The 25,649-nt window shown below is 51.0% G+C and overlaps 9 protein-coding genes across 11 annotated transcripts; 3 read left to right on the top strand and 6 right to left on the bottom strand.

Moving 5' to 3' along the window:
• Positions 1–192: 192 nt before the first annotated feature.
• Positions 193–1,787, bottom strand: PV06_04390 (uncharacterized protein; the record flags this gene model as incomplete). Its single annotated transcript, XM_016405281.1, has 1 exon — positions 193–1,787. A coding segment is annotated over one exon (1,189 nt), but the record flags the coding sequence as incomplete, so codon positions are not given.
• A 298-nt stretch (positions 1,788–2,085) lies between these two features.
• PV06_04389 (uncharacterized protein) lies at positions 2,086–3,491 on the bottom strand (the record flags this gene model as incomplete). Its single annotated transcript, XM_016405280.1, has 5 exons — positions 2,086–2,211; positions 2,270–2,765; positions 2,827–2,934; positions 2,992–3,017; positions 3,099–3,491. 5 exons carry the CDS (start codon positions 3,489–3,491, stop codon positions 2,086–2,088), a joined length of 1,149 nt encoding a protein of 382 aa, XP_016263486.1.
• Positions 3,492–9,365: 5,874 nt separating this feature from the next.
• PV06_04388 lies at positions 9,366–11,835 on the bottom strand. Of its 2 annotated transcripts, XM_016405278.1 has the most exons (6): positions 11,414–11,835; positions 11,243–11,319; positions 11,151–11,190; positions 11,008–11,077; positions 10,896–10,955; positions 9,366–10,819 (listed from the first exon to the last, which is right to left on the bottom strand). In XM_016405278.1, exons 1-6 carry the CDS (start codon positions 11,578–11,580, stop codon positions 9,827–9,829), a joined length of 1,407 nt encoding a protein of 468 aa, XP_016263484.1. In that variant the 5' UTR covers positions 11,581–11,835; the 3' UTR covers positions 9,366–9,826. The 2 variants fall into 2 exon arrangements, with proteins under 2 accessions (XP_016263484.1, XP_016263485.1); XM_016405279.1 differs by having other exon boundaries at positions 11,008–11,190.
• A 284-nt stretch (positions 11,836–12,119) lies between these two features.
• Positions 12,120–13,990, bottom strand: PV06_04387. 2 transcript variants are annotated; one of them, XM_016405277.1, is made up of 3 exons: positions 13,484–13,990; positions 12,292–13,430; positions 12,120–12,227 (listed from the first exon to the last, which is right to left on the bottom strand). In XM_016405277.1, the coding sequence occupies exons 1-3, from the start codon at positions 13,858–13,860 to the stop codon at positions 12,220–12,222; spliced, it is 1,524 nt and encodes a 507-aa protein (XP_016263483.1). In that variant the 5' UTR covers positions 13,861–13,990; the 3' UTR covers positions 12,120–12,219. The 2 variants fall into 2 exon arrangements, with proteins under 2 accessions (XP_016263483.1, XP_016263482.1); XM_016405276.1 differs by having other exon boundaries at positions 12,120–13,430.
• A 644-nt stretch (positions 13,991–14,634) lies between these two features.
• PV06_04386 (uncharacterized protein) lies at positions 14,635–16,436 on the top strand. The gene is made up of 2 exons (XM_016405275.1): positions 14,635–15,027; positions 15,084–16,436. Exons 1-2 carry the CDS (start codon positions 14,813–14,815, stop codon positions 16,303–16,305), a joined length of 1,437 nt encoding a protein of 478 aa, XP_016263481.1. The 5' UTR covers positions 14,635–14,812; the 3' UTR covers positions 16,306–16,436.
• Positions 16,437–16,980: 544 nt separating this feature from the next.
• Positions 16,981–20,518, top strand: PV06_04385 (uncharacterized protein). Its single transcript, XM_016405274.1, has 5 exons — positions 16,981–17,793; positions 17,844–17,916; positions 17,973–18,094; positions 18,145–19,883; positions 19,942–20,518. Exons 1-5 carry the CDS (start codon positions 17,653–17,655, stop codon positions 20,165–20,167), a joined length of 2,301 nt encoding a protein of 766 aa, XP_016263480.1. The 5' UTR covers positions 16,981–17,652; the 3' UTR covers positions 20,168–20,518.
• A 727-nt stretch (positions 20,519–21,245) lies between these two features.
• On the top strand, positions 21,246–23,873 carry PV06_04384 (isocitrate lyase). The gene is made up of 3 exons (XM_016405273.1): positions 21,246–21,790; positions 21,867–22,918; positions 23,022–23,873. Exons 1-3 carry the CDS (start codon positions 21,587–21,589, stop codon positions 23,377–23,379), a joined length of 1,614 nt encoding a protein of 537 aa, XP_016263479.1. The 5' UTR covers positions 21,246–21,586; the 3' UTR covers positions 23,380–23,873.
• A 505-nt stretch (positions 23,874–24,378) lies between these two features.
• On the bottom strand, positions 24,379–25,053 carry PV06_04383 (uncharacterized protein; the record flags this gene model as incomplete). Its single annotated transcript, XM_016405272.1, has 1 exon — positions 24,379–25,053. The coding sequence occupies one exon, from the start codon at positions 25,051–25,053 to the stop codon at positions 24,379–24,381; it is 675 nt and encodes a 224-aa protein (XP_016263478.1).
• An 84-nt stretch (positions 25,054–25,137) lies between these two features.
• On the bottom strand, positions 25,138–25,368 carry PV06_04382 (uncharacterized protein; the record flags this gene model as incomplete). Its single annotated transcript, XM_016405271.1, has 1 exon — positions 25,138–25,368. The coding sequence occupies one exon, from the start codon at positions 25,366–25,368 to the stop codon at positions 25,138–25,140; it is 231 nt and encodes a 76-aa protein (XP_016263477.1).
• Between the last annotated feature and the right edge of the window lie 281 nt (positions 25,369–25,649).

Raw genomic sequence — 25,649 nt, 5'->3', positions numbered from 1 at the left:
TGGTGCAAGGAGCATCAAGAGTATGGAGGAAGGTCAACACGAAATGAATCAGGACTTTCGATACTCCTCCGCAGACTTGTTTCTTGAAACAACTTGCGAAATAAGTAACTTTCCCTCGTATCATCGAAGTAAAATTGTCCCAAAGGGAAGGATCGATTCTCCCACCAGAGAGAATACTCCGTAGTGTGACTATGTTCATGAATTTTTCGCCCGGGGGATCAAAATGCCCATTGAACCAGGGCTCGCTTTCCCAAGAAAAACAAACAACATCTTTCAAGGTCTTTCCGGATTCGATTTGAAAACAAAAAGCCCAACACGCCATACGCTGAGGTTCTCTGTACAGTGGTAGCCATGGTATCAAAACACCTCTGCTGGTATCCTAAAGTCCACAAGATAAACCAAACGATCAGAAAGTCAAAAACAAAAAAACAAAAACCTATCAAACAACAAATCTTTTCGTAGTCGTCATAAACGTGGTCATCATGGTCGTGACAGAATGGTTCCCCCCAACCCAAGAAAGCCCAATCTCAGGGAAAGAAAAATGCTGGAATCAGAAACCCCCAAAAAAACACACACATCTCTCCCGCTTTTACTTGCTCTAAAAATGTGACAAACGACTCCTTCCCTCTACAAGTCGATAAAGAACCCTTTCAGCTTCGTTCATGAGTCCTCCTAGAAGTGAACCAATCTTGTTCAGTCGAATGACTTCGAGGAGACCATGTGTCCGACCAAACATATCTGGGTCGACGCCGAGAATGCCGTCCACCTTGTCGACGTCGGTGGCCTTGAGATACTCTCTCATCGAATACGCAGCTTCGTGAGAGTCGAGGAGCGCCGGATGTGCCGAAGACGAACTCGGCGTTCGAGATGGGTTGGAATGTGGATCGCTGGCTGTTGAGCCGGCGCCCGAACCTTGTCCGTTGCCATCCAAGGCTGCCGCCGATGCCGAAAGGCCGTAAGCCCAACAAACGAGCGCCGCAAGGTACAAGACCCACGGCTCTTGGAGCATATGGGTTTCCTGGAACGTGACCACCAGTTCGGTCCTCGTAGGTTCGGAATATGAAAACTTGACACGGCTGCGAATCAGCTGGGTGGCATGCCACATGGCAATCCGACTTTGGAAGTTGGAATCGGCCCAGGCCCTCAGGACGCGTTTGGCGTCCTGGAACTCGGCCTCGTTTTCCAACTTCTTCCCCAAGATCCAGGACTCGCCACTGGTCACGAGCAACTGCCTGATAGGCGTATTCCGGGCCATCTCCAAGGCATGCCGGTTGAAAGCCATATAGGCCGCTGCGTCTCCTAGTCGCTCCTGCCGAGTTGGTGCCTGGTCAGGCAACCCTTGGCAGGCTACCATACTGACCAGGCTCTGAAAATAGTCGGGGGTTGATGTGATACTCGAGTCTTGCCGATGCGACCGTGGCTTGAATGCGTCCGTGTTCGCGGCCATCTGGACCCAATTCTCGATGGGACTGGTTTCCCAAAGTTCTTCGGAGCAAGGCAGAGGAATGTTGCACCGTAGACTCGGGCTTGTGGTCCTCCTGGGTCGCCCGTGTTGAACAATCGTCGGCGGTTGTTCGAACAAGGTCACCTGTTGATGATCCAGTACGGTCGACGCTTGGAGAATCCGTCTCCGTGTCTCATGATCGAGCCAAAACTTGTGAGCTCGCGAAATATCTTCCGAAGTCCTATCTTTCCGGAGAGTTCTGAAGACTGCTAGAGGATCCGTGGCCAATGTTCGACGCGCTTGATCGAGACTGGCAAAGAGAGACCGGAATCGAGCCGACATCTCTACTTCCACTCTCCTGGAGCAATACTTGCTCAAGACTTCAAGCAAGAAAACGGTCTGTAGGTCCGCCAATCGTGATCGACTCGTAATGCTGTCCCGCCTTCTCAGCAGCTTTGTCGCAATCTCCAACAGCGTCAAGGAATATTGCTTTGCGTCCGGTCGATCATCATATTGTGATCCAATTGCTGACATGGCACTTGCAAGAAGCGGGCTTGGCTTTGTAGGTAGGAACGTGGGCCGGTGGACAATCGGGAAATGAGGGTGAAAGTATTGCCAATAGTGGTCAAGACAATGCCACCTTATAGTGTCGGATACACCGGTTGGGGAATCTCCTGATAAAAGTCCAGAGGAATTTGATAGTTCTCCTCGAATGACAGACCATTCGTAGCCATCCAGGTCGGAGAGGGGTATCGGTAGGGAAGAGTCTGCAGGAGACTGATCAGCTTCAGTATACGCATCAACCCAAAGAAAAGGGGAACTAACGGGAAGGTATGCGCCATCATCGAGCATGTTTGATGGCAAAATGCTAGGAGGGGCGGAAGAAGGAGCCCATGGACCTGGAATGGTTCCACCGATCAAAGGAGAGGTTCCGTTCGGCTCAAAGGCAGCAACTGAAGAAGAGGAAGAGATGCTTTGGCGGTGAGCATATCGCCCATAATAATCTGAAACAGGAGACTGGCTGCTCTCGGGGGTATAGAACAAAGAATCATCAGAAGAATTGAAACCGGGAATAAATTGCATGGGTTGCCGGGCAAATCCATTGAATGCTGGCGTTCCCATGCCGTAGCGATAGTCTGTTTGGGGGTGAACAAGGGATCCAATCGACAATGCGCCGGCAGAGGTTCTCGGAGCACTTCTGCCAGCTTGAGGACTGCTCATAACTGCGGCAGGCATGACTGAAGAAGGCGGTTCTGAGGACACTGACATCTGCGGTGTCTGGCTCATTTGCCCTGGAGAGGGAGCAGAGTTTTCGAGATCACTGTCATATGGTTAGATGTACGAACCAAAAACGCTTCAAGAGGTATATGAAAAATACTCACTGTCTCTCTTGATGTCGTTGCAGAAGGTCAAGACGATGAAATGCTTTCCTGCACCCAGGACGAGTGCAAGGAAACAACGCCTCAGGGTTATGATTGAGTTCATGCCGCCTGTCGAAATGTGAGTAAGGGCATCGCCCCCATACGAGCTGTCCAATCTGGACTCACCTTCTGTGCTCTGCTCTTGTGAAGACCTACTTGATCGTCAGCCAGGTCCTCCTAAAGATCAAGTGGTTGGCCTTGAATTGGGGGTTTGCTGTTCGAGTCAGACTTACCTTTCCACATCCAGGGAATTCACAAGCATGGACTCTCTTGCCCTTCTTCGCCTTGCTGACACGGCCTGTGGGCGTGCAGGCAGGAGGCCCGTCGAGGGAAATCGACGAAGTCCTCATGGTCGAAACACTTTCACGACGAGAGTTAGAACTTTCGAGAGTAGAATGGGGGGAGTCGGGTGCTATAGGCGACCGCGTCGAGGCAAGCGTGTCGGGAGTAGGCAACTGAGCTGAAGATATGTTGCGAAGGCTGTCCCGAGAGCCACGACGACTGTGACGATGATGGTTGGAAGGATCTGAAAGGAATGTAGTGGTGGAATGCTGAGAAAGGATTGGCGAAGTTGGTTCAGCTGGACCGGAAAGTCGAGGTGTATGGGAACGGTTCTTTGGGGCCATGGCGGGATTGAGGGTATGGTATAGAAGATATAGAGTATACGAAGAGCCCAGAGCTCTGCGCCGACTGTTTCAGGGTGGAGTCGAAGTAATGCTTGGAAGTCTCCGCCCCTTACTGAGCCTCAAGCAAAAGATTAAGCTTGTTTGAGCAAATGGAGACCACAGCATGGGTATGAAAAGAGAAGTGTGATGAAAGAAATGACGATTTGATGGTGGAAAGATGGGAGGTAGGAGACTAGAGAATCATCCGCAACCTATTGGGCAGGGCTGAGTACGCTGGAAATGGGGAGGGAGGCCCTAGGCACGTGGCGGGGCAACGACAAGTGTACAACGACGAGTTATTCTTGTCCACGGGCGATGGGTAATGGGTGCCCGTATGATGTTGGAGTGGCAGTTCATGGAATTGAATAACACGCAGGAGCCAGGGTGAAATTAGTGAGCTTGAACGTGGAGGAGCGAAGAGGCAGCGCGAGGTATAGGGTGGTCCCGGCCAATCAACACCGAGCGGCTGTGTAGAGGACGTGAGGCTTCTGGGTCAAGCGTAGGCCGGCTCGGTGTGTAAATATGGACCGTTCTGATCAAGGGACGATCGTCTCATGATTGGAGCGACCGGGGGAGCGTGTGAGTGGATTGGGAATACTGACAAGGCTAGGGAGTTGGTTGTCTTCGAGAGGACCAGGGGGGCCCATTTCCACCATGAGGATGGTCAATCTTCTTTTGCGAGCGAGAAAAAGCACGACCGAACTAGCTCGTCGAGAAGAAAGAAAAGTGTCGTGAGTCGTTTCCAAAATGGAAGGGAAGGGACCGAAGGGGTGGATCGTAAACGGCACGCCGGCCACTATGTGGCTAGTACCACGGTCATCCGCCAGTGGGAGGCTGAGAATTCCGCCATCCTCGCCGATTTAGCTCAAGACGCATGCAGCAATTCGTGAGATGGCCGTCAGATGTTGATGATGGTGCACAGAAGATGACATGGATGGGGGGAGGTACCTGAGGCCACCACCAGTGATTGGGTCCTAAGGCCCTGTTTGGCTCTGAATAGCAAACCATCCACCGTACAGTATGGCGAAATGCGGCGCAGGCCGCTTAGAGGGGCTTGGCGCTGCTATTTGAGGAATACGATTAGACCTAGAGAGGACAAGCTTGAAACAGTAGCCAACCAGCAGCGCCACGATAACACACCAGGCCCGCCTCAGACTAACCCAAACCGTTGCGCTAAGTATTGTTAAAAGCAGATTCTGCCTTACCTGAGCACTAAGCATCTCGGTGCTACGTATGCTCATCGATCGACCGTCCTTTACGGAGTATCAACGTCCAACCATGACAATTACAATAGCTTCGGTCCATTGCCCATTGTTTTGTGCAAGACACCCGTCCCAGAAGCTCGGTCGCATACTCGTTCCCGGCTGTCCGATGATCTGTCGTACCGATGACGCCTCCGACTAGTCATCTTGTCATACAAACCACGGCCAAATCTCCAAGACGAGCTCCTCCGAAAGAAGTGATATGCAGGCTTCTGAATGGATCTTGGGCTGCATCACCCCATGACTGAAATAGTACCATGAGCGATTGGTCGCGTACGAACCTGCTTCAGCCACCGGGACCAGTTTTGAGATTGCGACAGCTCCGATGCGTGAGCATCGTCTTCTGAACGTAAAGCCAACACAGAACGAGCACATGGGTCTTTTGTTTTGTGTCATCAAACTCCTGATCGTTCAAGAAGCACCAGAATCCTTCCGGGAGATTTCACATCCACCAGACGGGAGTTGCACGGCTTGACCAGTGGGATGCAAATCATGCAGGTACTTGACGAGCACGTCCACATCCACGCGGTATTGGCGCGGTGGCTCCCCTCGTAAATGTCGACTACGCATGTTGGATGGATCCTTCTAAACTCCTTTCGTGCCTCACCCTGGTCAGTTGCGCAGATCACTCAGATTTCTCTCGTGTGGCTCTCGTGTCCCGTTTCCCACTCCTTTCGCTTCTGTCAGCCACCTGGATACGAAGAGAAGGATTACGGTCTGTACTTTCGTGGTACTCGTACTTGCCACATGTATGTAATCAGTGGCTTGGTCTCGTACTCGGTACATATATTATAAATCATGGAGGGAATGGGGGCCTCATAAAGTGGCTGAACCCTGTGGCAATTGTATAATCACCCTGATCACCATGTCTTCAACACGGAAACAGCGCAGATTGTACCCGCCGGACACTTCATGCTCCTGTTTCCTGACAAAACTTCGACGCGGGTTGCTGGTGCGAGTACCGGTGAATAAGGAGTACCTAGTTCGAATTGTCCGTCCCATAATCTCCCATGCTCCATGCGCAAAAGCGTAAATGGCCATGATCATTTGTGCTTTCTTGCCGACAGCGCTCTCCCACTAAACGGCACTTGACCGGGTTCTATCGCAGTATTCTCGGTTAATCTTTATTGTGTTTCTACTCCGTAAAAAATGTACGGGAATAGACGAAACGAAGCATGGTCTAGACTGAGGTAATAACATCTGTGACCCGACAACAACAAACTGCCTGTTTCATCTCATCGTGGTTTTCTCCGACACCATTCTCAGACAACGGACCATGGAGTACGGAGTAGAACAAAAGGAATTAATTACTTTGTCCTCCAAAGAAAGCAACCAGTTGCTGGGCCAGCCCAGTCCTGCGGGTCGTGCATGATGAATTGTACACGTTGTCACTGCCCAACTCCTTACTCCTGCAGCATCTCAGGGATCGTCCACTGCAGTATTTACAGCATCTTCCTGCGGTGATGCGTGGCGAAACTACAAGTTTCCCCGAGCAGAGCAGACTAGGATCCCTGTCACCGGTTTCGTCATTCCCAGCAACGCTAGGATGGGTGATGAAAAGTGGTGGTGCCAGCCAATACCATCCCACAAACACCTGAATCTTCATATATTGTTTCAGGGTGCCGACCTAAGCCGGCTTCCCGCGACTGTTTCAGACGTTCGACAAAGGATTTTCATTGCATCCATCCTGACCCCCTGCTTTGAAGCCCACTTCGAACCCGCCCTAACAGCCCGTGTTGATGAAATCTTCCACAGACCATGTGGTCCGGACGGAAAGCGTTCTGGAGACTTATGGACCCCGTGGCATCCTCAACCAATTGTGCAATTACCCCTATTACCAAAATCAGTACAGCTCATCTCCTGTTCAAAAAAAAAAGATCTATGCCTTTTAGGGGGCGGTACATTTGGTGTGCGTCAAAACTTGATCCAACGGGGCACGGAACATTCGTCACGAGATGCCAGTCCTGAAGTACGGAGAACGGAGTGGGAATTCAACAACGGCGCCGAGAGGTCCTCGGCACTCCGTATGAGGAAGACTGTACTCCGTACGGTGTACGGATACTTCACAACCAGACACTTTCGCTTGATGCGTCCAGGCTCTTTGGGCTGCCTGAATGATGAAACTAACACACGTTCGAGCGGGAAGGCCAGCCATCGAGACGCCTTTGACGCAGGTTTCACATCTCACGCAACACTCTCGACGGATTAATTGATCCTTCTGATTATATTCCTTGGTGGGTTTCAGTGCGCATGCTATACCAAAATTGACATGCACCGCGAAGTTCACCATTTGCGCCCGTCATTCTACGGTATGTACGAAGAACAAGTCTGTGTGTGAGTGAGAAACGGTGTGTCAACACAAGACCCTGTTGAAGCGATGCATGTTTGGCGATCATTTTCTTACGAGGATAAGTCGGTCCGACCTCGCATCACGGTGCCGATGGGCCTTGGTTTATAATTCTTTAACGAGACTTGTACTCCGTACTTGCATCGTAGGCTAATCCGGAGCACCTTTTTTAAACGACAGTACGCAGTAATGTGCACCCAAAAGAAGTTGGGCTCAGTACGTACTCCGTACATATGCACCTCATACTCGGGAGAGGTCTCCAAAGGGGAAAGTCCTCCATTCAGGTGGGCGTTACGTTTCCTCGGATCTCGCCAACAACGGTAGACAACCCGGCTACCAGATCTACAATATCCATACACACTTCGGTCGGTATACGAGGTACATACATCGGCCATGCTAGCCTGACTAAGGCCATCTCCGAACCAGACCATCTCCTTGACGATTTATTACGGAGTATAGCTTAAAGGAAGCCAGCCCGCCCACGCGGGTTTCACAAGCGAATATTCTTACGGTCTACGGAGAAAACACCCTTCTCCAGCTACTCCTCCGACACGAGAGGCTGGTCTATACAAGTACGCATCCTTCTACTTCGTACCGGTGCTGCATATCCGGTTCGGTCCACTCTAGCCTTACTCGGATCTCGACCGAGTCTCACCAGCCGTACGGTCAACATATTGATACGGAGTACACGATCATCATATCCACACTCCATACGGAGTACTCTATACAAAAAGGATTGGCCACACTCCGTCGCCCGCTTATCGATACCGCCTGTACCGGGCTGACCACCCCAAAAGAGTCAAACCCGTGACCCATACAACAGGATCGATCCCTTGTAACCCCAAAGGGAAAACCTCCATACTTGGTAGGAATGCGTGGTTATATCTCCGCCCCCGGGTTTCTTGACATAATCAGTATAGCATAACGCTGGCCCCTCGCTACTGAAAACTCCTAGAGGATGTTTCGGGACATTCAGCCTCGCCTGTACTCCGTATGTATTGTACTATCGAAGGTAAGGATGACGTACCCCGCTATCCAGCCCCTCTGTTTACTTGTTTACACTACACCTGCATTACGCATCTAGGAACGGCGAAGATTTCACATTCGGTATAGTCAAACAGGACCTTCTTCTACAGTTCTACCCGAATGCACACGCGGCATCCCAATACAGACTTGGACGACGTCGCCGAAGAAGAAGAATACCCAAACCCACACACAACACTGTACTTACTCCGTAGAGAACCTCCGAGTTTCCGATGTGAACTGAAGAGGGGGAAATGAAAACTAGGCCCTCATGGCATACACCTAACGACAGCAACAAAGCTAACCTATCTTGCCATCAGCATCATCATCATCATCATCGTCATCGTCGTCGTCCCGTCATCCACAAAGAACGTCGTCAGCCGTGACTGAATGGAGCAGCAAGACCGAACTTTTGATCATTCAGAAACACATCCTCGAGAAATGCCATCCATCATGATTCCGGGAGGAAGAGGATCAACGCCCGTGTTGGCTCATCTACACCACACCCAACTTACCTGTTCATAATATTGACACAAGACAAGAGAGAAGAGACCAACGTCTGCGATCACCACAACATCAGGCATATGCGATCGAAGCGGGGCCAAACCGAGAAAAGATCCAGATGGCAACGGCCACCAAAATCAAAATTCAAAATACACCCGTCCCAAGCTCGAGTTTTGCATTGCCTAACCAAGACTCGTACCGGATACTGCCTCGTACGTCGACCCCTTCCCACACCAACAGGAACTCGGCGAGTATATCTCAAGGTGAAATAGGTACAAAGAAAAAGACGAAGAACCTGTTGCCGTAACTCATACACGCCGCTCTCTTTAGAGGAAGGGCTTATGCAGGCAGACCTGCGGCGCACACACCTCGATCTACGCCCCAACCTCCATCTCTCGTCTTCGTTAGAAAGCATATGGGGAGGCAAGTCAGGTAAGGCAGCCCAGCCGAGTCATAGCCCCCAAGCAAAGTGATATCGAGGACGCATCCATTAATGATCGAGCTGAATCACTGCCGACGCTTGTTAAGACAGCCTGTTCTTTGGTTCACTCAGGCGCAAGTGTCTCAATGTATCGCGTTGGCAAGGAAACAAGACCTCGAAACCTCTGAATCTCATCAGTTTCGCGAAAGACCCTCGATTCGTCATAAGGAGCTATCTTTCACGAAAGTCTGTCCTGCTTCATTACCGTGTATCCTGGCCAGCAATTCCTCATTTTGTCGCATTGGAATGTCTCGAAACACGATGTATCGTCCCAAGATGAGTTGTAATAATACAATGGCAGAGAAAGTTAGAAACAAAATAATGCTGAAAGCTCGTGCTTTGTACTCCGTAGGTGGACACTGACCAAATCTATCACCACAAAACAAACCATCCCACGCTATCGTGGGAGGGGAAAAACATCAAGGACAAGGTCGAGTAAGCCGGGGAAGTACTCCCACTGTCGACCCTGGACAGTGCTTCCTCGTCCTGTCATCTATACATGCAGAAGGAATTCAGGTTGTTTCGTAAGGTGTATATTTCCTCCTCAGCTTATGCTTCCAACATGACATGTCTCGACTGTTATGCCATTGCGACTCTATTCCAGGTACAGGTATCAGCACTTTGTGATCAAGTGCCCCTTCTTTTGACACTGGACTGACTATCCAAACGGCATCGAGTTCTACTCGTCCACCCCTAGCTCAGGGATATGTTCGAGTTGATACGTCTGCTTGTGCATCTTGTCGAGCGTAGCCTTGCCGTACTCAGTGAGCTCAGGCTTGCCGTTAGGCTCGGTGACAGTAGTAAAGAATCGTGGCTTGAACTCGACGTTCAGCTCTTTCCGCTTAGCTGCCTTGTCGCGTTGAGCTTGCTCCAAGTCCTGCTTGATTCGAGTGGCGTCAGAATACCGCTTTTCTTGAATGGCGTTTGTGACATCCTTCCAGAACCACCGCGATTCGTGAGGAAGCTGTTCCTCGTAAGGTGGCGTGACTTTGGGAACCGGCAACAATGGCTGTAAGTCAATCAGAAGCTGCTTATCTGATGTAGGTTCGAGGCCAGCGGTTTCCTTGACCGCTGTAGTCTTGGGGATTGTGTAAGTGATCTGTTCTTGCCAGCATCCTTCAATCTTCACAAGGACGTCCTTATCCGGCACATCCTTGACCCGAGTATACTTATCATCGTTGGGGTCGTAGCGAAAGATGAGGCCATGAACGCGATTCTGCGCTTTACCAAACCAGCTCTCTTCAACATATGTCAGCAGACACTTGAGCCCCGTTTTAGGGCAAGTTACAGAGCAAGTATCTGCCACGGAAATATACAGTGATCCACGAAGCAGGCCACCCAAAGAAGCGGCTGGATGGATAAGCTGATACTCTTCGTTATCCCGGTTGGCTAAAGTGATGAAGATGCCGCGGTTATACATGCCCGGGACGACACGAACGGATGTGCCAGTGAATTTGGCGGAAATCTGGTCGTAGCCTCGCGCGAAGATGCCTCTCTCTGGGCAATCATACCAATATGCTGAGACGGGAGGATGATGGGACGTCTGCTCGGTCAAGAACGATATTCGTACCGGCTTGTCACTAGTCTCACCAGATGGATCTGCCGGTGGTTGTGGTGGGGCTTTGGATGGTTGAGATATTGATGGCGCTGGCTCTGTCACCTCCCATTGACACTGAGATATGTATGAGGTTAGCCACAGCTCTCGGGAACGATCCTGGGACGCATATGGCCCAAATGACACAACTCACCCTGAAAAACTCCCCCAACGTGGAATTGTATGGTTTGCATGGCTTTCCCTTGACGTATTTCTGTGGTAGGGATGAGTGCAAAGTCATATGAGCATGGATGAGATCCACAAACCAAATCTTTGGTGAACCAGAATCGCAGAACTTCTAGCATGCGGCCAACATCGCTGTCTGACGTGCCGATACTGCCATGATGTGCGTCTCAGATTATCTTCTTTTGCATGACAATGTACGGAGCACAATCCAGCATATTCTTACCTTGCGAACGTCTCAGGTCGATCTAGATAGTGCCAATACTCTGCATCTCGTCAATCCCATGCTTTTATTCACCTTCCAACAATATATCTTACCCAGATTCGGTATAGGTTCTAGCAATTGTGAAGGCAAAGAGAAACGGACGTTGGCGATATCTGTGACGCCGATAAACCTGCCCACCGCCACTTGTCAGTTTTATCGTTCTTGTAAAGCCCGACTTTGTGTCTACCAGCGAGATAATCTCTCCTCGTATGCAAATGACTCACTTTCTCAATAAACCCAAAAATGTTCGCAGCTTCGAGCTATCATCTTGCAGCTGGTTATCCGCCGGCGCGCTGGTTGGCGTAGGCTGCTGGCTGCTGGGTGTGCCAGGTCTAGTGTTCGGTGTAGACGTTCCAGGTGTAGCAAATGGAGTATTGGAGGTAGAGGTCATTATACAGTCTTTTCGATCTTGAGCCCAGTGAGTCTGCTAGTGCTTGCGAAGCGGCCGACTATGTTGAGGTCGAAATGTGAGGCTGTCTCTCGATAAGAATATTCGGTGAGGTCGGAATTTCAGCAGAGGCAAGCAGACAGTAAGGACTTTTAGACGCGTCTGCCAAAGATACGGAAATGAGATACAGGGAGATGCAGGGAAGAAGGTCGGTGGCAATGATCCAACCAGACGCAGCAATTGACGATCGTGGTATCAAGAAAAATGCGGGATGGTCTGTCTGCTGTTGAACAGGCTCCCCGAAAGAATTGCGGGCGCAGGCGATGACGTTCACAGTTCAATAATGCATTATTACTTGGCTGTGGCTGATGCCTATGACAGCCTCGAGACTCGTACTCGTAAGCCCAGCTTAAAGGGCGCAGGCCGCGGCACATAGATTAGGCCGGGGTGAGCCCATAACGATAAGGGTGCCAGGCCACCGTACTGTGGGTGAGGATGTACTACACTGAAGGCGATAAAACAGATGGAAAAATTGTCACTGTGAAATTATCTACGTACGAGTAGGAGGTTCATTATTGTCACCGCTTGCTAAATTCGACTTCAACTACAGAAAATTACTTAGTCTTCATGCCAGACCAGGCCTCAATGCCCTACGCTGCATCAGCATGGTAATTGCAACATAGAGACCGGCTACTAATGCAGCCCTTGACGCACCTTTCGATGCGCTGGCAGTACCCAATGTAAGTAGCCACCAGAGCCAGCCCACCTTCTTGTCCCCGTTTCGATCAAAGTCGGGCGTCAGGAAGCCCATTTTGTTGAATTGCTTCAGCTTGTCGGTGCCGTAGAAGGGCGGGTATCTCACCGCTAACAATTTCTCCATCCATCCTGGCGTGGTGGTGATCGACCGTTGATGAGTAAAGCAGTCAAACGATGCCTTGCCACGGTATGCTCCAGTACCAGAATCACCTACACCGCCAAAAGCAAGGTTGGGAACGATACCATGGAAAATTCCGTCGTTGATGCTGGCACCTCCCGAGCGAGTCCCATCCAGGATTTTCTTGGTCTCCTCCTTCGATCCAAATGCGTAGACACCTAGCGGCGTTGCATGAGTTTCATTTGCGATCTGAAGGGCTTGGTCCAAGTTGTCCACGGGCAGTATAGGAATGAGAGGCCCGAAGGACTCCTCTACAATGAGAGAGTCTTTCGGATCATCCACTAGCACCACAGTTGGCTCGATGAAGAGTTCTTCGGCATCCATAGTTCCGCCGATGACTATTTTGCCAGATGTGTTGTCTACCATCTTCTTGATACGGTTGAAGGCAGCAGTGTTGATGATTCGTGAGAAGTCTTTGCTCTTTTTGGCACCATCTGGGAAGAATTCCTTCATAGCAACCTTGAGCTCCTCAACGAGAGATGGGGCGACATCTTTGTCGACCAAAATGTAGTTCTGGCTGATGCAGAGCTGGCCTGCATTCATAGTCTTCGCCCACAGTAACCTCCGAGCGGCCAAGCGTGCATCTGCCTTCTTAGTTACAAATGCTGGATTCTTGCCTCCGAGTTCCAAGGCAATGGGGGTGAGATTCTTCGCCGCTGCCTGGGCAATGATTCTAGCAGTTCTTGAAGACCCAGTGAAGAAAATTTTGTCCCATTTCTGCTCCAGTAATGCCGAAGTCTCGGGAATAGCACCTTGGACGCATGCATAGCAGTCCGGATCGAGAGATTCTTCCATGATCTTTTGCATAACAGCAGCAGAATTGGGAGAGCTCTCAGATGGCTTCAAGAGCACAGTGTTTCCCGCAGAGATGGCACCGACCATGGGTCCAAAGGATAGGTTCACGGGAAAGTTGAAGGCACTTGATTGAGGATCAGCAAAGGCACTTGCAACGAGGTAACTTTATGATCTTACCCGATGACCAGAACGACACCCAATGGGTCCTTGCGTATCCTAGGGCTCACCAACCGGTTGGTGAGAGCAATGTCGGCTGGCTTTTCATCCTTCATCCATTTCTCTAGGTTCTGGGTCTGGAAAACGATATCATTTTGTACCCAGTTAACTTCTCCAGCCATGGCTTCGAAATAGCCTTTGTTCATATCGCGGCGACATGCCTCCACCAACTCTTCTTTGTGATCATCGATCGCCCAGTACAACTTGCGGAGTTGTTTGACCCTGAATTCTGCAGGACGAGTCTTTTGAGAGTAGAACGTATTGCGCAGGCGTGAGACAATCGTAGGAATGTCGTCGACCGGCGTGGTCTTGAATACTGGCAGCTTCATAGACTCCATCTTGTGATCGATCCTGGAGTGTAGGAAAGGTGTTCGTGTAGATAACTAGATTCCACCGGGAGAGCCTGTAGTTATGGGCAAGGCATTCGAGATGAGAGGGGCGACGGACGGCGTTGGGAAAGAGGAGGTGTCGCTTAATAGGATATTTGTGGACATTGTAACTACTCGCATTGCTTTCACCAATTGCGAAATCCTCCCACTTGACGATGGCCAGGAGGGTGGAACGCGCGCCGAAGGGGTCCTCGTAATTCGTATCCGTACCTCGGTCAATCTGCTATTCTGCGTATTCAGACCACCTATAGTTGTTCCGTACTCCGTTCCTATACGAGAATAGTCCTTCATTCCTCGGTAAAGCTGAGGGAGGGAAACCGCTTCCAGACATGTGCTTCAGAGATGCCATCGTTGTCGAAGAAATACACCTACTAGTTGCGATCGTTTGCAAGGCGTTCGGAACCTACAGTATGCGGCTGAGAATGATTATAGAGCCACCAAGGCGCGCACGAGGACTACTAGGCCTCAGATAGGTGCTCATGTTGGCAACAATTCAATAGAGGATGGTCATCTCTGGTGGTACAATGCTATGCTGCACGGTCCTCGTAACACTTGTTGGTTGCTTAACTGACAAGCAGGTTAGAGCCCATCATGGGTGTCCCTGGTTCTCCCTTGCGCCTTGGGATACGAGTTGCCCTTGTTTTTCGGTGACTGGTGGGGAAACGTATTCCTTTGTGGCGTTTGCGGCGCTGGCTGGATCTTCGACTCCCTTGATGATGCCACATCTTGTTCACCCCGCTCACACGATCTTGTTCCGCCTCTGCAAGTCAGCTGGTCCCTTGAAGACTTCTCTCTCGATATACAACGGGGGGCAGTTGTATCGCTAGGCACCTGCTTTGACTATTGGCTTCATCCTGCATTCTGGGCGTCAGTGATAACGTCCAGTTCAAATGGCACCGATATGGCAGTGTTCTACGACCTCGAAGACGATGACTGCGCTTCCGGCAGTCGATCGGGCAATGACTTGGGATCTGCGCAATCCGATCCGCGTCCGTACCACACTTGGAACCAGCTAAACTCAGTGACCAGGGGAGCAACAGTCGGAAGCAACAGCACAGACGATAAGTCCACCGCGGTCACAGCAAACAAATTAGCAGCTGCCTTAACGTGCTATCCGTATGCCATGATCTGGTGCACTTACAAATGTGTGAATACTGACGCGAGAAATCCAGTGTTGCTTTATCGCTGGCCTCCTCGATTGACCTTAATGATCTCCATGCCCTTTCCTCGACCTGCAAAAGCGTCAATGCGAGCTTGACGCAGTTTGCACACCAGCTTAAAACGCAATCACTGCGATGCGTCCACGACGATACTCCTCTTCTCACCGAGAGACTATCCGCGCAGAGAGCCGAACCGCAGCTCGAGGAATTGCTCTATGATACGTTGTTACCTACAGGGGCCGCAGCCTCCCGTGATCAATACCAATCCCTTCCAGGCTCTGTCATTCCTGCGAGGCCAGAATACAGACCTGTTGGGCTTTATACATCATCAGGAGTTACAAGCAAGCTCAGCCCCTGTGCCCGAGACCTGGTAGCACCGTGCAGGCGATGTGGCATTGTTGTTTGCCGGAACTGCACGGCCAAACCTCCCAGCAGCAGTAGGATGAAGAACAGATATAGACGATTATGCAAGACGTGCTTAGACGCACCCATCGAGGCTCATCTGCAGCCTTTACGCTCGTCAGGTTTTGACCATAGAGCAACCAAGTCCAGTGCAAGTTCCATCCGGTCAGAACGCTCAGTGTCAGGCTCATCCACGGCAAGTTCTGAGGATGGATCCGATGAACATGGTCCAGAACATGAATATCATATTACTTTCACGACGCCGGCCTTCCTACGAAAGCCTTGCACTTGTGACTCGCACGGCATTTTCCTCTGTATGCCATGTGCACAGAATCTTGGAGCGTCTGATACGACATATCAAAGAGTCTGGACCTGGAGATCGAGATATTCCACGCACATCGGCGGTGGTTTGGGAACCGGATTAGGGGTCGGTAACCAAGGCCAGAAGTGTGGGCGCGGCGAAGACTGTCTTGAAAGTAGCGGGAAAGCCGTGTGCTGGGTCGAGATAGAATGCTCCGAAGGCAAGGGTTGTGATGATGCTGAGGGTAGTGGTCCGAGTCGGACTGGTACCCCAGACTATGTCAACAATAAGCCCGGCTATTTGCAGCAAGAAATCGAGGGCATTGGTGGGGTTGTTAAAAAAAAGGTGAAGAAACGAGTCAAGGTAGGTGCCACAGTCTGGGAGTATGAGGACGAAAGGGAAAGTGGCAAATACTTGGAGAGGGAATCTCAAGGAATCATGCGCAGCTGGTGTGGATGGTGTCGACGTGTGTGTCCAGGGCCTGAGGATCGACAGCAGCTCAATCTGAGACTTGTCTCCGGTACAGGGTAGAAAGATGGAGTATCTGATATATCTGTATACAGAAACTCAGTACAGGCTAGGTACTTGAGGTACCTAGGTACATGTGCCGAGTACAATTGGCATGACAGAGACCAATTGCCGCACAAAAGCCATTCGAGGTGCCTGCCGTAGTGCTAAGACGCCAAATTCAGATCCCCCAGATCTTCGGGATTTCGGTTGTGCAAAGATGGAAAAAACACTTTGGTGCCTGGCATGTGCAACTGTACTACCCCGTAGGCGGATGGCGCAATATGAGTAAAAAAACCTGACTAGGACAAGCCTTGATTGGGTAGTCTGAAAAAGCCCCCTCTATTGTAAGAAGGGCGAGAGCTAAGACGGTTACACGGTCGTGGGGGTTCCAAGGCTCTGTTGAGTATCAAAATCCCCCAATTCTTAATGCATTGGTGCTCGCTAAGAATGGTACAACGAAAGAACAGCCACTGTCATCTGTCACACCGCAGCCTTGTCGATATCTGAGCCATTGTTACGAGAAATAGCAGCACGGACTCCGAGAATTTCCTCATGCGGTGCGATGTCCAGATACAGTGATCGCCCCCTGTCAGACCCTGCATGTAATTGACTCGACAAGTCTCAATGCTTGATGCTCAATGCTACTTATTCAGAGAGAGAGAGTGGGAAAAACTGGTGCCAGGTCGGCAGAGATAAGGCTGTTGATTATTGAGCCATCGGCCTCACCGCTTGGAGGCCTTTTTTTGTGTGTTTTGGCTGTCTCAACATTTGGTCCAGCTGACCCAAGTGGTAATTTCCTGCTTCTTTCTCTTCTTTCTTTCTTAATCGTCACTTCTTCCTCACATCGTGAAATATTGTTCGTCTGTACACAAGAGCCACTACGAGCAAGACAGTCCTTTCTGCGAACCCTTCGTCACATATCGTGTCGACGACCACTCGCACTGTCAACTTCACTACCTATCGACCTCGCCTCAGTACTTCAATCCCTCTCTCACCGCTTCGACTATTCTTTACCATTCTTTACCAATACCACTCAACCATTCCTTCGAAACCCCGCGTCCGATCCCTTACACTTTCTTGCCAAATCATCAACTCTCGTATTCCTCCCGCACCTTGTGGTCGTGTGCCTGGGGGCCGAGGTCACAATCCCACTGGCGCTCCACGCCCACCGTCGGATATAAGCCGATCAAAATCTGAAGCGGGTCCAAAACGACATCATCGGTGGCCCCTGTCAGCCCGAATCTCGACCTCATAATATCGCCTGCGTTCTTGTCACATCCCACCACATACCCAGACACCACCCTGGTAATTGACTCTGGGAGGATTTGACTTTGCTTGCTGCTGACATCGTAGACCACTTCGGCGGTCATGAGCTTGTCACATGGGCACAATCGAAGACGAAGCTCGTCTATAGAACGGCGTGACCCTTATTCCTCCCCCTCTGTTTACTTTGATGAAGACTCAGTTAGACATCAATTACTGGGCAACCGGAACAGAGCTATCTCATCGGTGAGGAGGGCTGCACAACAACAAACAGTGCGTCGACTGACGAAGGACAGTACATAAAACCTGCTCGCGAAACCAATTTCCTCTCTGCTAAAGGCAGCTATCCCGCACGTCGGACAAGTCACGGTTCGTACTACATTTGTCGCTACCTGGACCAACCTACTAAGCCCAGACTATACTAGATGAACACACTCAACAGCACCAGGAGCTTTTGGTGGACGTGGAGCGCACCTTGAGGGATCTCCTAGAAAGAGAGGACCACGACAACAACCAGCAGATCACCATAGAGGACAATGGCCCTAAGGTAAGCCCACATGTCCTCTACACAATATTCAATAGCTGATTGTGTGAAAGCATATCACTTTGGGCACGCTAGCCTCCGCTGGATATCGATCGACCGACATTCGAGGCAATTATATGATCAGCAATCTTCTCCAAGAATTGACTCTGGCACAAGATTTGGGCAAAAAGGTGGTGAAAATACATCGATCCCGTCTCAGTGAAAATCCTGTGGATCGTCTTTCACGTCGCATCCGAGACGAGTTCTGGAACAACTTGACGCGCACGCTCGATGCTAACACCATTGAGAAAGCCGGCCGCGATCCTAAAGATTGGACCCAAGATCCTAGACCACGTATCTACATCCCTCGTGGCTGTCCGGAGCAGTTTGAATACTATACTCACGTGGCAAAAGACCGTCCTGAGTTGAGGTTGGACGTCCGATGGCTCCCCGAAGGCCCAATCACTGCGCAATATGTCCGGAGCCTGAATGATTCTCCAGGTATCCTAGCACTTGCGATGAAGAAGACCATGATCAACGGCAAAGAAACACTCAAAGGAGAGCCATTCATTGTCCCGGGCGGTCGCTTCAACGAGCTTTACGGTTGGGACAGCTACATGGAGTCCATCGGTCTCATTGAGAATGGCAAAATAGACATCGCCAAGTCTATGGTCATCAACTTTGCCTTTTGTATCCAACATTATGGAAAGATCTTGAATGCCAACCGGTCGTATTATCTGACTCGATCTCAGCCACCCTTTTTGACAGACATGGCGCTGAAGGTCTACGACAAGATCAAATCAGAACACGGTGCCGAGGAATTCTTGAAACTGGCCATTCGAGCAGCTATCAAGGAATACTACAGCGTCTGGATGTCGGCACCTCGTCTTGATCCTGCAACAGGGCTATCGCGCTACCGCCCCGACGGTCTGGGGGTTCCTCCGGAGACCGAGGCATCCCACTTTGTGCATATCCTCACCCCGTATGCTAAGAAGCATGGCATGACATTCGAGGAATTTGTCAAGGCATACAACGAGGAGCAAGTACATGAGCCTGAGCTTGATGAGTACTTCCTTCATGATCGTGCCGTTCGAGAGTCTGGCCATGACACGTCCTACCGTCTTGAAGGTTGTGCAGCCAACTTAGCCACGGTTGATCTGAACTCCTTGCTCTACAAGTATGAGTGCGACATCGCTTGGTGCATTCGAAAGCATTTTCAAAATAAGCTGAGTATGCCTGAGGAGTTCCGATGCGAGGCCAATAAGAACGACACCGTGGAGACTTCTGCCACCTGGGAGCGTCGTGCTAAATTGCGCCGGGCTCGAATGGACAAATACTTCTGGAACGAAGCCAAGGGAATGTACTTTGACTATGATACTGTCAACAAGAAGCGCACCGACTACGAAAGCGCGACGACATTCTGGGCCATGTGGGCAGTATGTGCATCACCACGACAAGCCGCTGCCTTGGTTCTGAATGCACTTCCCAAATTTGATTGCTTTGGAGGGTTGGTTTCCGGCACAGAGGCTTCTCGCGGCGAAGTCGGACTTGATCGTCCCAATCGCCAATGGGACTATCCCTTCGGTTGGGCTCCTCAGCAGATTCTGGCATGGGGTGGCTTGATCAAATATGGATACATTGAGGAGGCACAGCGACTGGCGTACAAATGGTTGTACATGGTGACCAAAGCATTTGTTGACTTCAACGGTGTGGTCGTAGAGAAGTACAACGTGACTCGTGAGCTCGATCCACACAAAGTTGAGGCAGAATATGGTAACCAAGGCGCCGACTTCAAAGGTGTGCCCAGGGAAGGGTGAGTACACTCTGTTGTACCAAAAGGTTGTGGGTGAGCGTGTGCTAACAGTTGACAGCTTCGGTTGGGTCAATGCCAGCTATGTATACGGACTATCGTTTATCCCGATGCATATGAAACGAGCCCTGGGTACTCTAACTCCGTGGGAAACATTTGCCAAAGCCACACAGATCGACCTCGGCGATTTGAACGATATGATTCAGGAGGGCTCCGATGAGTCAAGACCTGATTCCGCAGATGAGGCTGACCTGGCCATACTTTCCGGATCCGAGCAGGGTGCATGATGGTGGCTGGTCGGGAGGATCCGGAAGTATTGCCACGGGTATGGCTGATGTGATACGCAGTATCCTTTTTAGGTGCATTATTCTTTGCGAAAGTTCCAGGACAGTAGATTACCGACATCGAAGGGCCCAGATGCAATTATGGGTGGCGTTGCGGATTTCTACTTCAGCATTTCGAGGCCACCGAGTCTCAATGCAATGATGGGCCGGTGTTGGGGGGTATGTTGTGGCTACGTGCGGTGTGTGTGAAGTACCTTGGCCATGTTTCCAGAGCACTCTATGTATATATTGCTAGCGTTCTTGCGAGCAATCATTATCACCATCATCACCATCATCACCATCATCACCATCATCGTCGATGTCTTCGGTACGAGTATCAAAGATGTCGAGGTTGATACGGAGGTACTTCTGACGGCTTCATGATCGGTGACTTTTGAATCTGTCGAAGTCGGTTCCGAATAATCCTCGTGAGTCACATCGAATCCAGACCTTTCCCTTTCCGGCAGAGCGACAAATCACGTGATATGTGCCGAGGTACGCATTTTGGTTCGTGAGTTCTCGGTGGAATGAAACTAGCAACGAAGCGTAGAAAGACAGTAAACGAGCATTAGAGAAGCAAGGAAAACATAGAAGACGTTTACCAAGTGTATAGAACTTCACAGGAGGTGTCTACAACCTACAAAAGCTGCAGGGAGTGGAAGAAAAGGGCATGGCAACGGGTGAACGGAGAGAATCAAATGGACGTCATTTCCACATGCATTTCTGCTCCCATTTTTCGACTTGCCATTTTTCCTTTCCCCAGAGAAGCCGATCCTCTACCGAAATCGTCTCGTGCTCTTTACAGTACGCACTTTGCTGCACGTCGCCTCCTCCAGCCCGGCTTCTTCCCCAGTCATTTCCTTGGGAATAGCCAATGCCTGTGCGCCGCTCTTCCTCCCTCCTCTCTTCTTCCGCCCTTGGCCCGGGATAACTCATAGCCAGACTACCCATCAGCATCCTAAGCTTGGCCGAATGCGTCAATCATGATCTGATGGGTACGTGCTTCCTCGGTGTCATGTCCCTTGTCATCGGAGATGGATGGGGCCCAATTGCCAGTGCTCGAACCACTCAGCATGCGCCAGCCAGCCACTTTTGCCTCATGGCCGGGTTGCTGTGCTTTTACTTAAACTGGAGGCCATGTCTTCCTCGTATGACTGTTTTTTTGGAACTTCCTTTCTCTTCCGACGACTATATTTGTATCCTGCTCTACTCTCCACTCAATTGTTGGTGGGTTGTGTTGTGTCTCTGTGCTTCTATATCTCGGTGTATTCTTATATGACGCTCTCGTTGTGAGTCTGCGTGAAGAGAGAGAAAACGACAAAAGGACCACTCCTACACGCGCACAAGTATCTTTTGTAGCTACTTACTACCTCCACACACAAGATGGGTTCCCTTGACCAGGAAGAGCAGCAATATCTCCAAGATGTAGAGGCTGTAAAGAAGTGGTGGAGCGACTCAAGATGGCGCTACACCAAGAGACCATTTACCGCCGAACAGATTGTGCAAAAGCGAGGCACCATCAAGATCGAATACCCCAGCAATACCCAGGCCAAGAAGCTGTGGAAGTTGATTGAGAACCGCTTTGCCGTACGTTTGCAAACCCTCGGTCCCTCTGAATGAACAAGAAGAGAAGAAAACTGACAAGACACTTGCAATCCGACAGACCAAAACCGCTTCGGCCACCTATGGCTGCCTCGAGCCCACCATGCTCACCCAGATGAACAAGTACCTCGACACCGTCTACGTTTCGGGATGGCAGTCCTCGTCCACGGCCTCGTCGACCGACGAACCCTCCCCCGATTTGGCCGACTACCCCATGAACACCGTGCCCAACAAGGTCCAGCACCTCTTCATGGCCCAGTTGTTCCACGACCGGAAGCAGCGCGAGGAGCGCCTCACCACCCCCAAGGACAAGAGGGGCTCCGCGCCGAACGTGGACTACCTCCGGCCGATCATCGCCGACGCCGACACCGGCCACGGCGGTCTGACGGCGGTGATGAAGCTGACCAAGCTGTTCGTCGAAAAGGGCGCGGCGGGCATCCACATCGAGGACCAGGCGCCCGGGACCAAGAAGTGCGGGCACATGGCGGGCAAGGTCCTCGTGCCCATCTCGGAGCACATCAACCGGCTCGTGGCCATCCGGGCGCAGGCCGACATCATGGGCGTCGACCTGCTGGCCGTGGCCCGCACCGACTCGGAGGCGGCCACGCTCATCACCACCACCATCGACCACCGCGACCACGCCTTCATCCTCGGCAGCACCAACAAGGACCTCCAGCCCCTCAACGACCTGATGGTGGCCGCCGAGCAGGCCGGCAAGAACGGCGACCAGCTCCAGGCCATCGAGGACTCGTGGATCTCCCAGTGCGGCCTGAAGCTCTTCGACGACGCCGTCGTCGACGCCATCAACGCCGGCGTGCACGTCGACAAGCAGGGCCTCGTCGCCAAGTACAAGGCCGCCAGCAAGGGCAAGAGCAACGGCGAGTGCCGCGCCATCGCCAAGGGCCTGACGGGCGTCGACGTCTACTTCGACTGGGACGCCCCCCGCACCCGGGAAGGTTACTACCGGTACCAGGGCGGCTGCCAGTGCGCCGTCAACCGCGCCATCGCCTACGCACCCTACGCCGACATGATCTGGATGGAGAGCAAGTTGCCAGATTACGCCCAAGCCCAAGAGTTTGCCGACGGTGTGCACGCCGTGTGGCCCGAACAAAAGTACGTCCCTCTGCCTGTCCTTTCGCGTCGCGTTTTTCGTGTGTTTTGCCGTCGTTCCTCGGAACGTCATTTTGCTGACTTGTGTGTGTGTGTCACCGTCCAGACTCGCGTACAACCTCTCGCCGAGTTTCAACTGGAAGGCGGCCATGGCGGCCAAGGACCAGGAGACCTACATCCAACGGCTGGCCGAGTTGGGTTACTGCTGGCAGTTCATCACCCTGGCCGGCCTGCACTCGACCGCCTTGATCTCCGACACCTTCGCCAAGGCCTTTGCGAAGCGCGGCATGCGCGCCTACGGCGAACTCATCCAGGAGCCCGAGATGCAGAACAAGGTCGACGTCGTCACCCACCAGAAGTGGAGCGGCGCCAACTACGTCGACAACCTCCTGAAAATGGTCACGGGCGGCGTGAGCAGCACGAGCGCCATGGGTAAAGGTGTGACGGAGGATCAATTCCATTGATCTACTACTACTCACCGGACCCAAGTCAAGTCTGAGGACTAAGTGAGGGGGAGGACCGCATCTGTGATCTTCCTTCTAAAAAGACAACTATAAATATATACCACGTGGACACAACCGAAGGGAATCAGGGGGGGGGAGGGGGGGGAGGATAATGAATTTGGAAAGCAGAAGCACAAAACCCCCGAGAATGAACTGTGATTTTGAAAGTTGACAGAGTGTTGGAAAATGTTTGACAACATATCCTCTGGGCAAGGGGGAGAAAGTTGTATTGAAAAACCCAAATAGGTCAGGTAGGACAAGGAGTCGAGTCTATCTCTTATCACCATGACCATGCTGTAACGTACCCTCGAAATGAAGAGAATATGAAACACAAAGTCGAAGCAAGTGCTTTCGCAGTCGATGATCCTTTCTAATGACTTCGATGTACATGTTCTACATACGGAGAAGTAAACAGAGTACCGGGGTGGTACGTCGTATGGGGGCTTGTACCTACCTAAGTACCATTGTTCTCTATGGTCTTCTAGATAATAGGTACATATCCAATGTTGTAACTACACCAGAAGCCTGTCAAGACTCCCATCTCACCATACAATGTCTCATCATTGCCGATCGAGTGCAACCGAGTGTTTGTTGCCTTGCCCTCGAACCGATCAGGAAATACTCTAGAGATGTCAATGGAAAACCTCAATGCCTCCTCCATGGAAAACTTGCAAAGCAGACAAGCGGTACATGGTGAATACTGGTTTACAGCAAATGTTTTCCAGTGGCAGGGTATATCATGTCAAAGTAACAATCTTCAGATTTGGACATGCGTCGTGTCACCGCATTCTGGTTCAAAAGTAACATTTCATGCACACCTCAATTTCGTGGGATTTTAGACCATGGATCCGCATCCGATCGCGAGAAAATCCATCATTCCTCATTGCTCTCGACAATCAATCGTCACCACTACGACAATGGCCGACGACAACAGGATGAGTACCTGCTCTTCCGATGACCCTACATGTTCTGGTCCATCCGATGACGACGACCAAGCATGTTGACGAGTCTAGCAATCTCTTTTCTTTGGTGATGGACCAATATACCTGGGCCATTGCTATCCATTCTGACAGATACAGAGGACTCAATCATGTTGATGAGATCAAGATGCTGTTGGCCAACCCCGCGGTTTCGACTTGGATACTTTGGGCCGTTATCGACATTGCAAAAAGCACCCCGGAGGAAAGCCCAGCACATCAAGTCGAGGAGTATTACGTTCCAGATCCAAAATGAGCAGCTTGGCTCTTCCAATGCGACGATAGGCGTGAGTCGTGGCAGGCGCAATCTCGCGCAACAAGTACCAGAATGGAGACCGGCCACAAGGTATTCAAATCGGGGTTCGTCCGTTCCAGATATGTAGCTGCAACTTTCACTGCAACCGGAGCAGACAAGCTCGAAGAAATTGGAGTGCTGATTGATGTTGACGGAAGGAGAACGGTCACACTGGTGGTGAATGTGTCTTGAAGAACGAGCATCCAAACACCAATCTCTGTGTCTCCTGCCACAGAGAGTATGGGTCTGAAAGGGCGAATCGAATAGAGAAATTGATGCTTCCAAAATCCCCCCAAAGTGTGTTGTGTACACTGCACACATCTCGGTATTGGAAGGTATGTTCCCGAGCATGCTCTTCCCCATTGCTACCCTCTTACACCAAGTCTTGAATGTGTTCCAGTGTGCTGTGTCTTTTATTATTTATTTCCGCGTACACGTCCGACAGCATCACTCTTGAGGTTTCGACATCTCTGGCCGTTTCGACACGGTCTCCTTCGGCTTCATCGGCCGCAGCTCAATACCCTTGTTTATCATACGACTCGAAGAGTTGGCCGTGAACCCTTCCGAAAGATGACGCATTTGCGGTTGGATCACGCGTGAGATGTTGTGGTAGCCGTGTTGAGGCACTTGAATAAGGAGGGAGTGCAGATACGCGAAGAAGCGTGAGATGCGAGCCATGACTCTTCTTTTTGGCTTTTTTGACGGATGCAAGAAGGCACAAGATATCAATCAAGTGTGATATCAGAGGTTCTCTTTCATATATCGCTCCAAGTAGGAATTTGTTTGCTGAATCAGGTGGCTATCGCGGGCGCTGACGAAAGGGTTCGGGGGTGCTCGCGAGATAACTTCGTCAAAGTCGTAAAAAGGCGCGATTGGGGATTCGAGGTGTGTTTGCCAAAAGATGTGCTATACTGTATGCTATACGCCAGACACCTTGTGATGCAACAAAAGTCATACGA

The sequence above is a fragment of the Exophiala oligosperma genome (assembly GCF_000835515.1).
Source record: "Exophiala oligosperma strain CBS 72588 unplaced genomic scaffold supercont1.4, whole genome shotgun sequence".
NCBI classification, from domain to species: domain Eukaryota; kingdom Fungi; phylum Ascomycota; class Eurotiomycetes; order Chaetothyriales; family Herpotrichiellaceae; genus Exophiala; species Exophiala oligosperma.
This window is presented reverse-complemented; position numbering and strand designations above follow the sequence as displayed.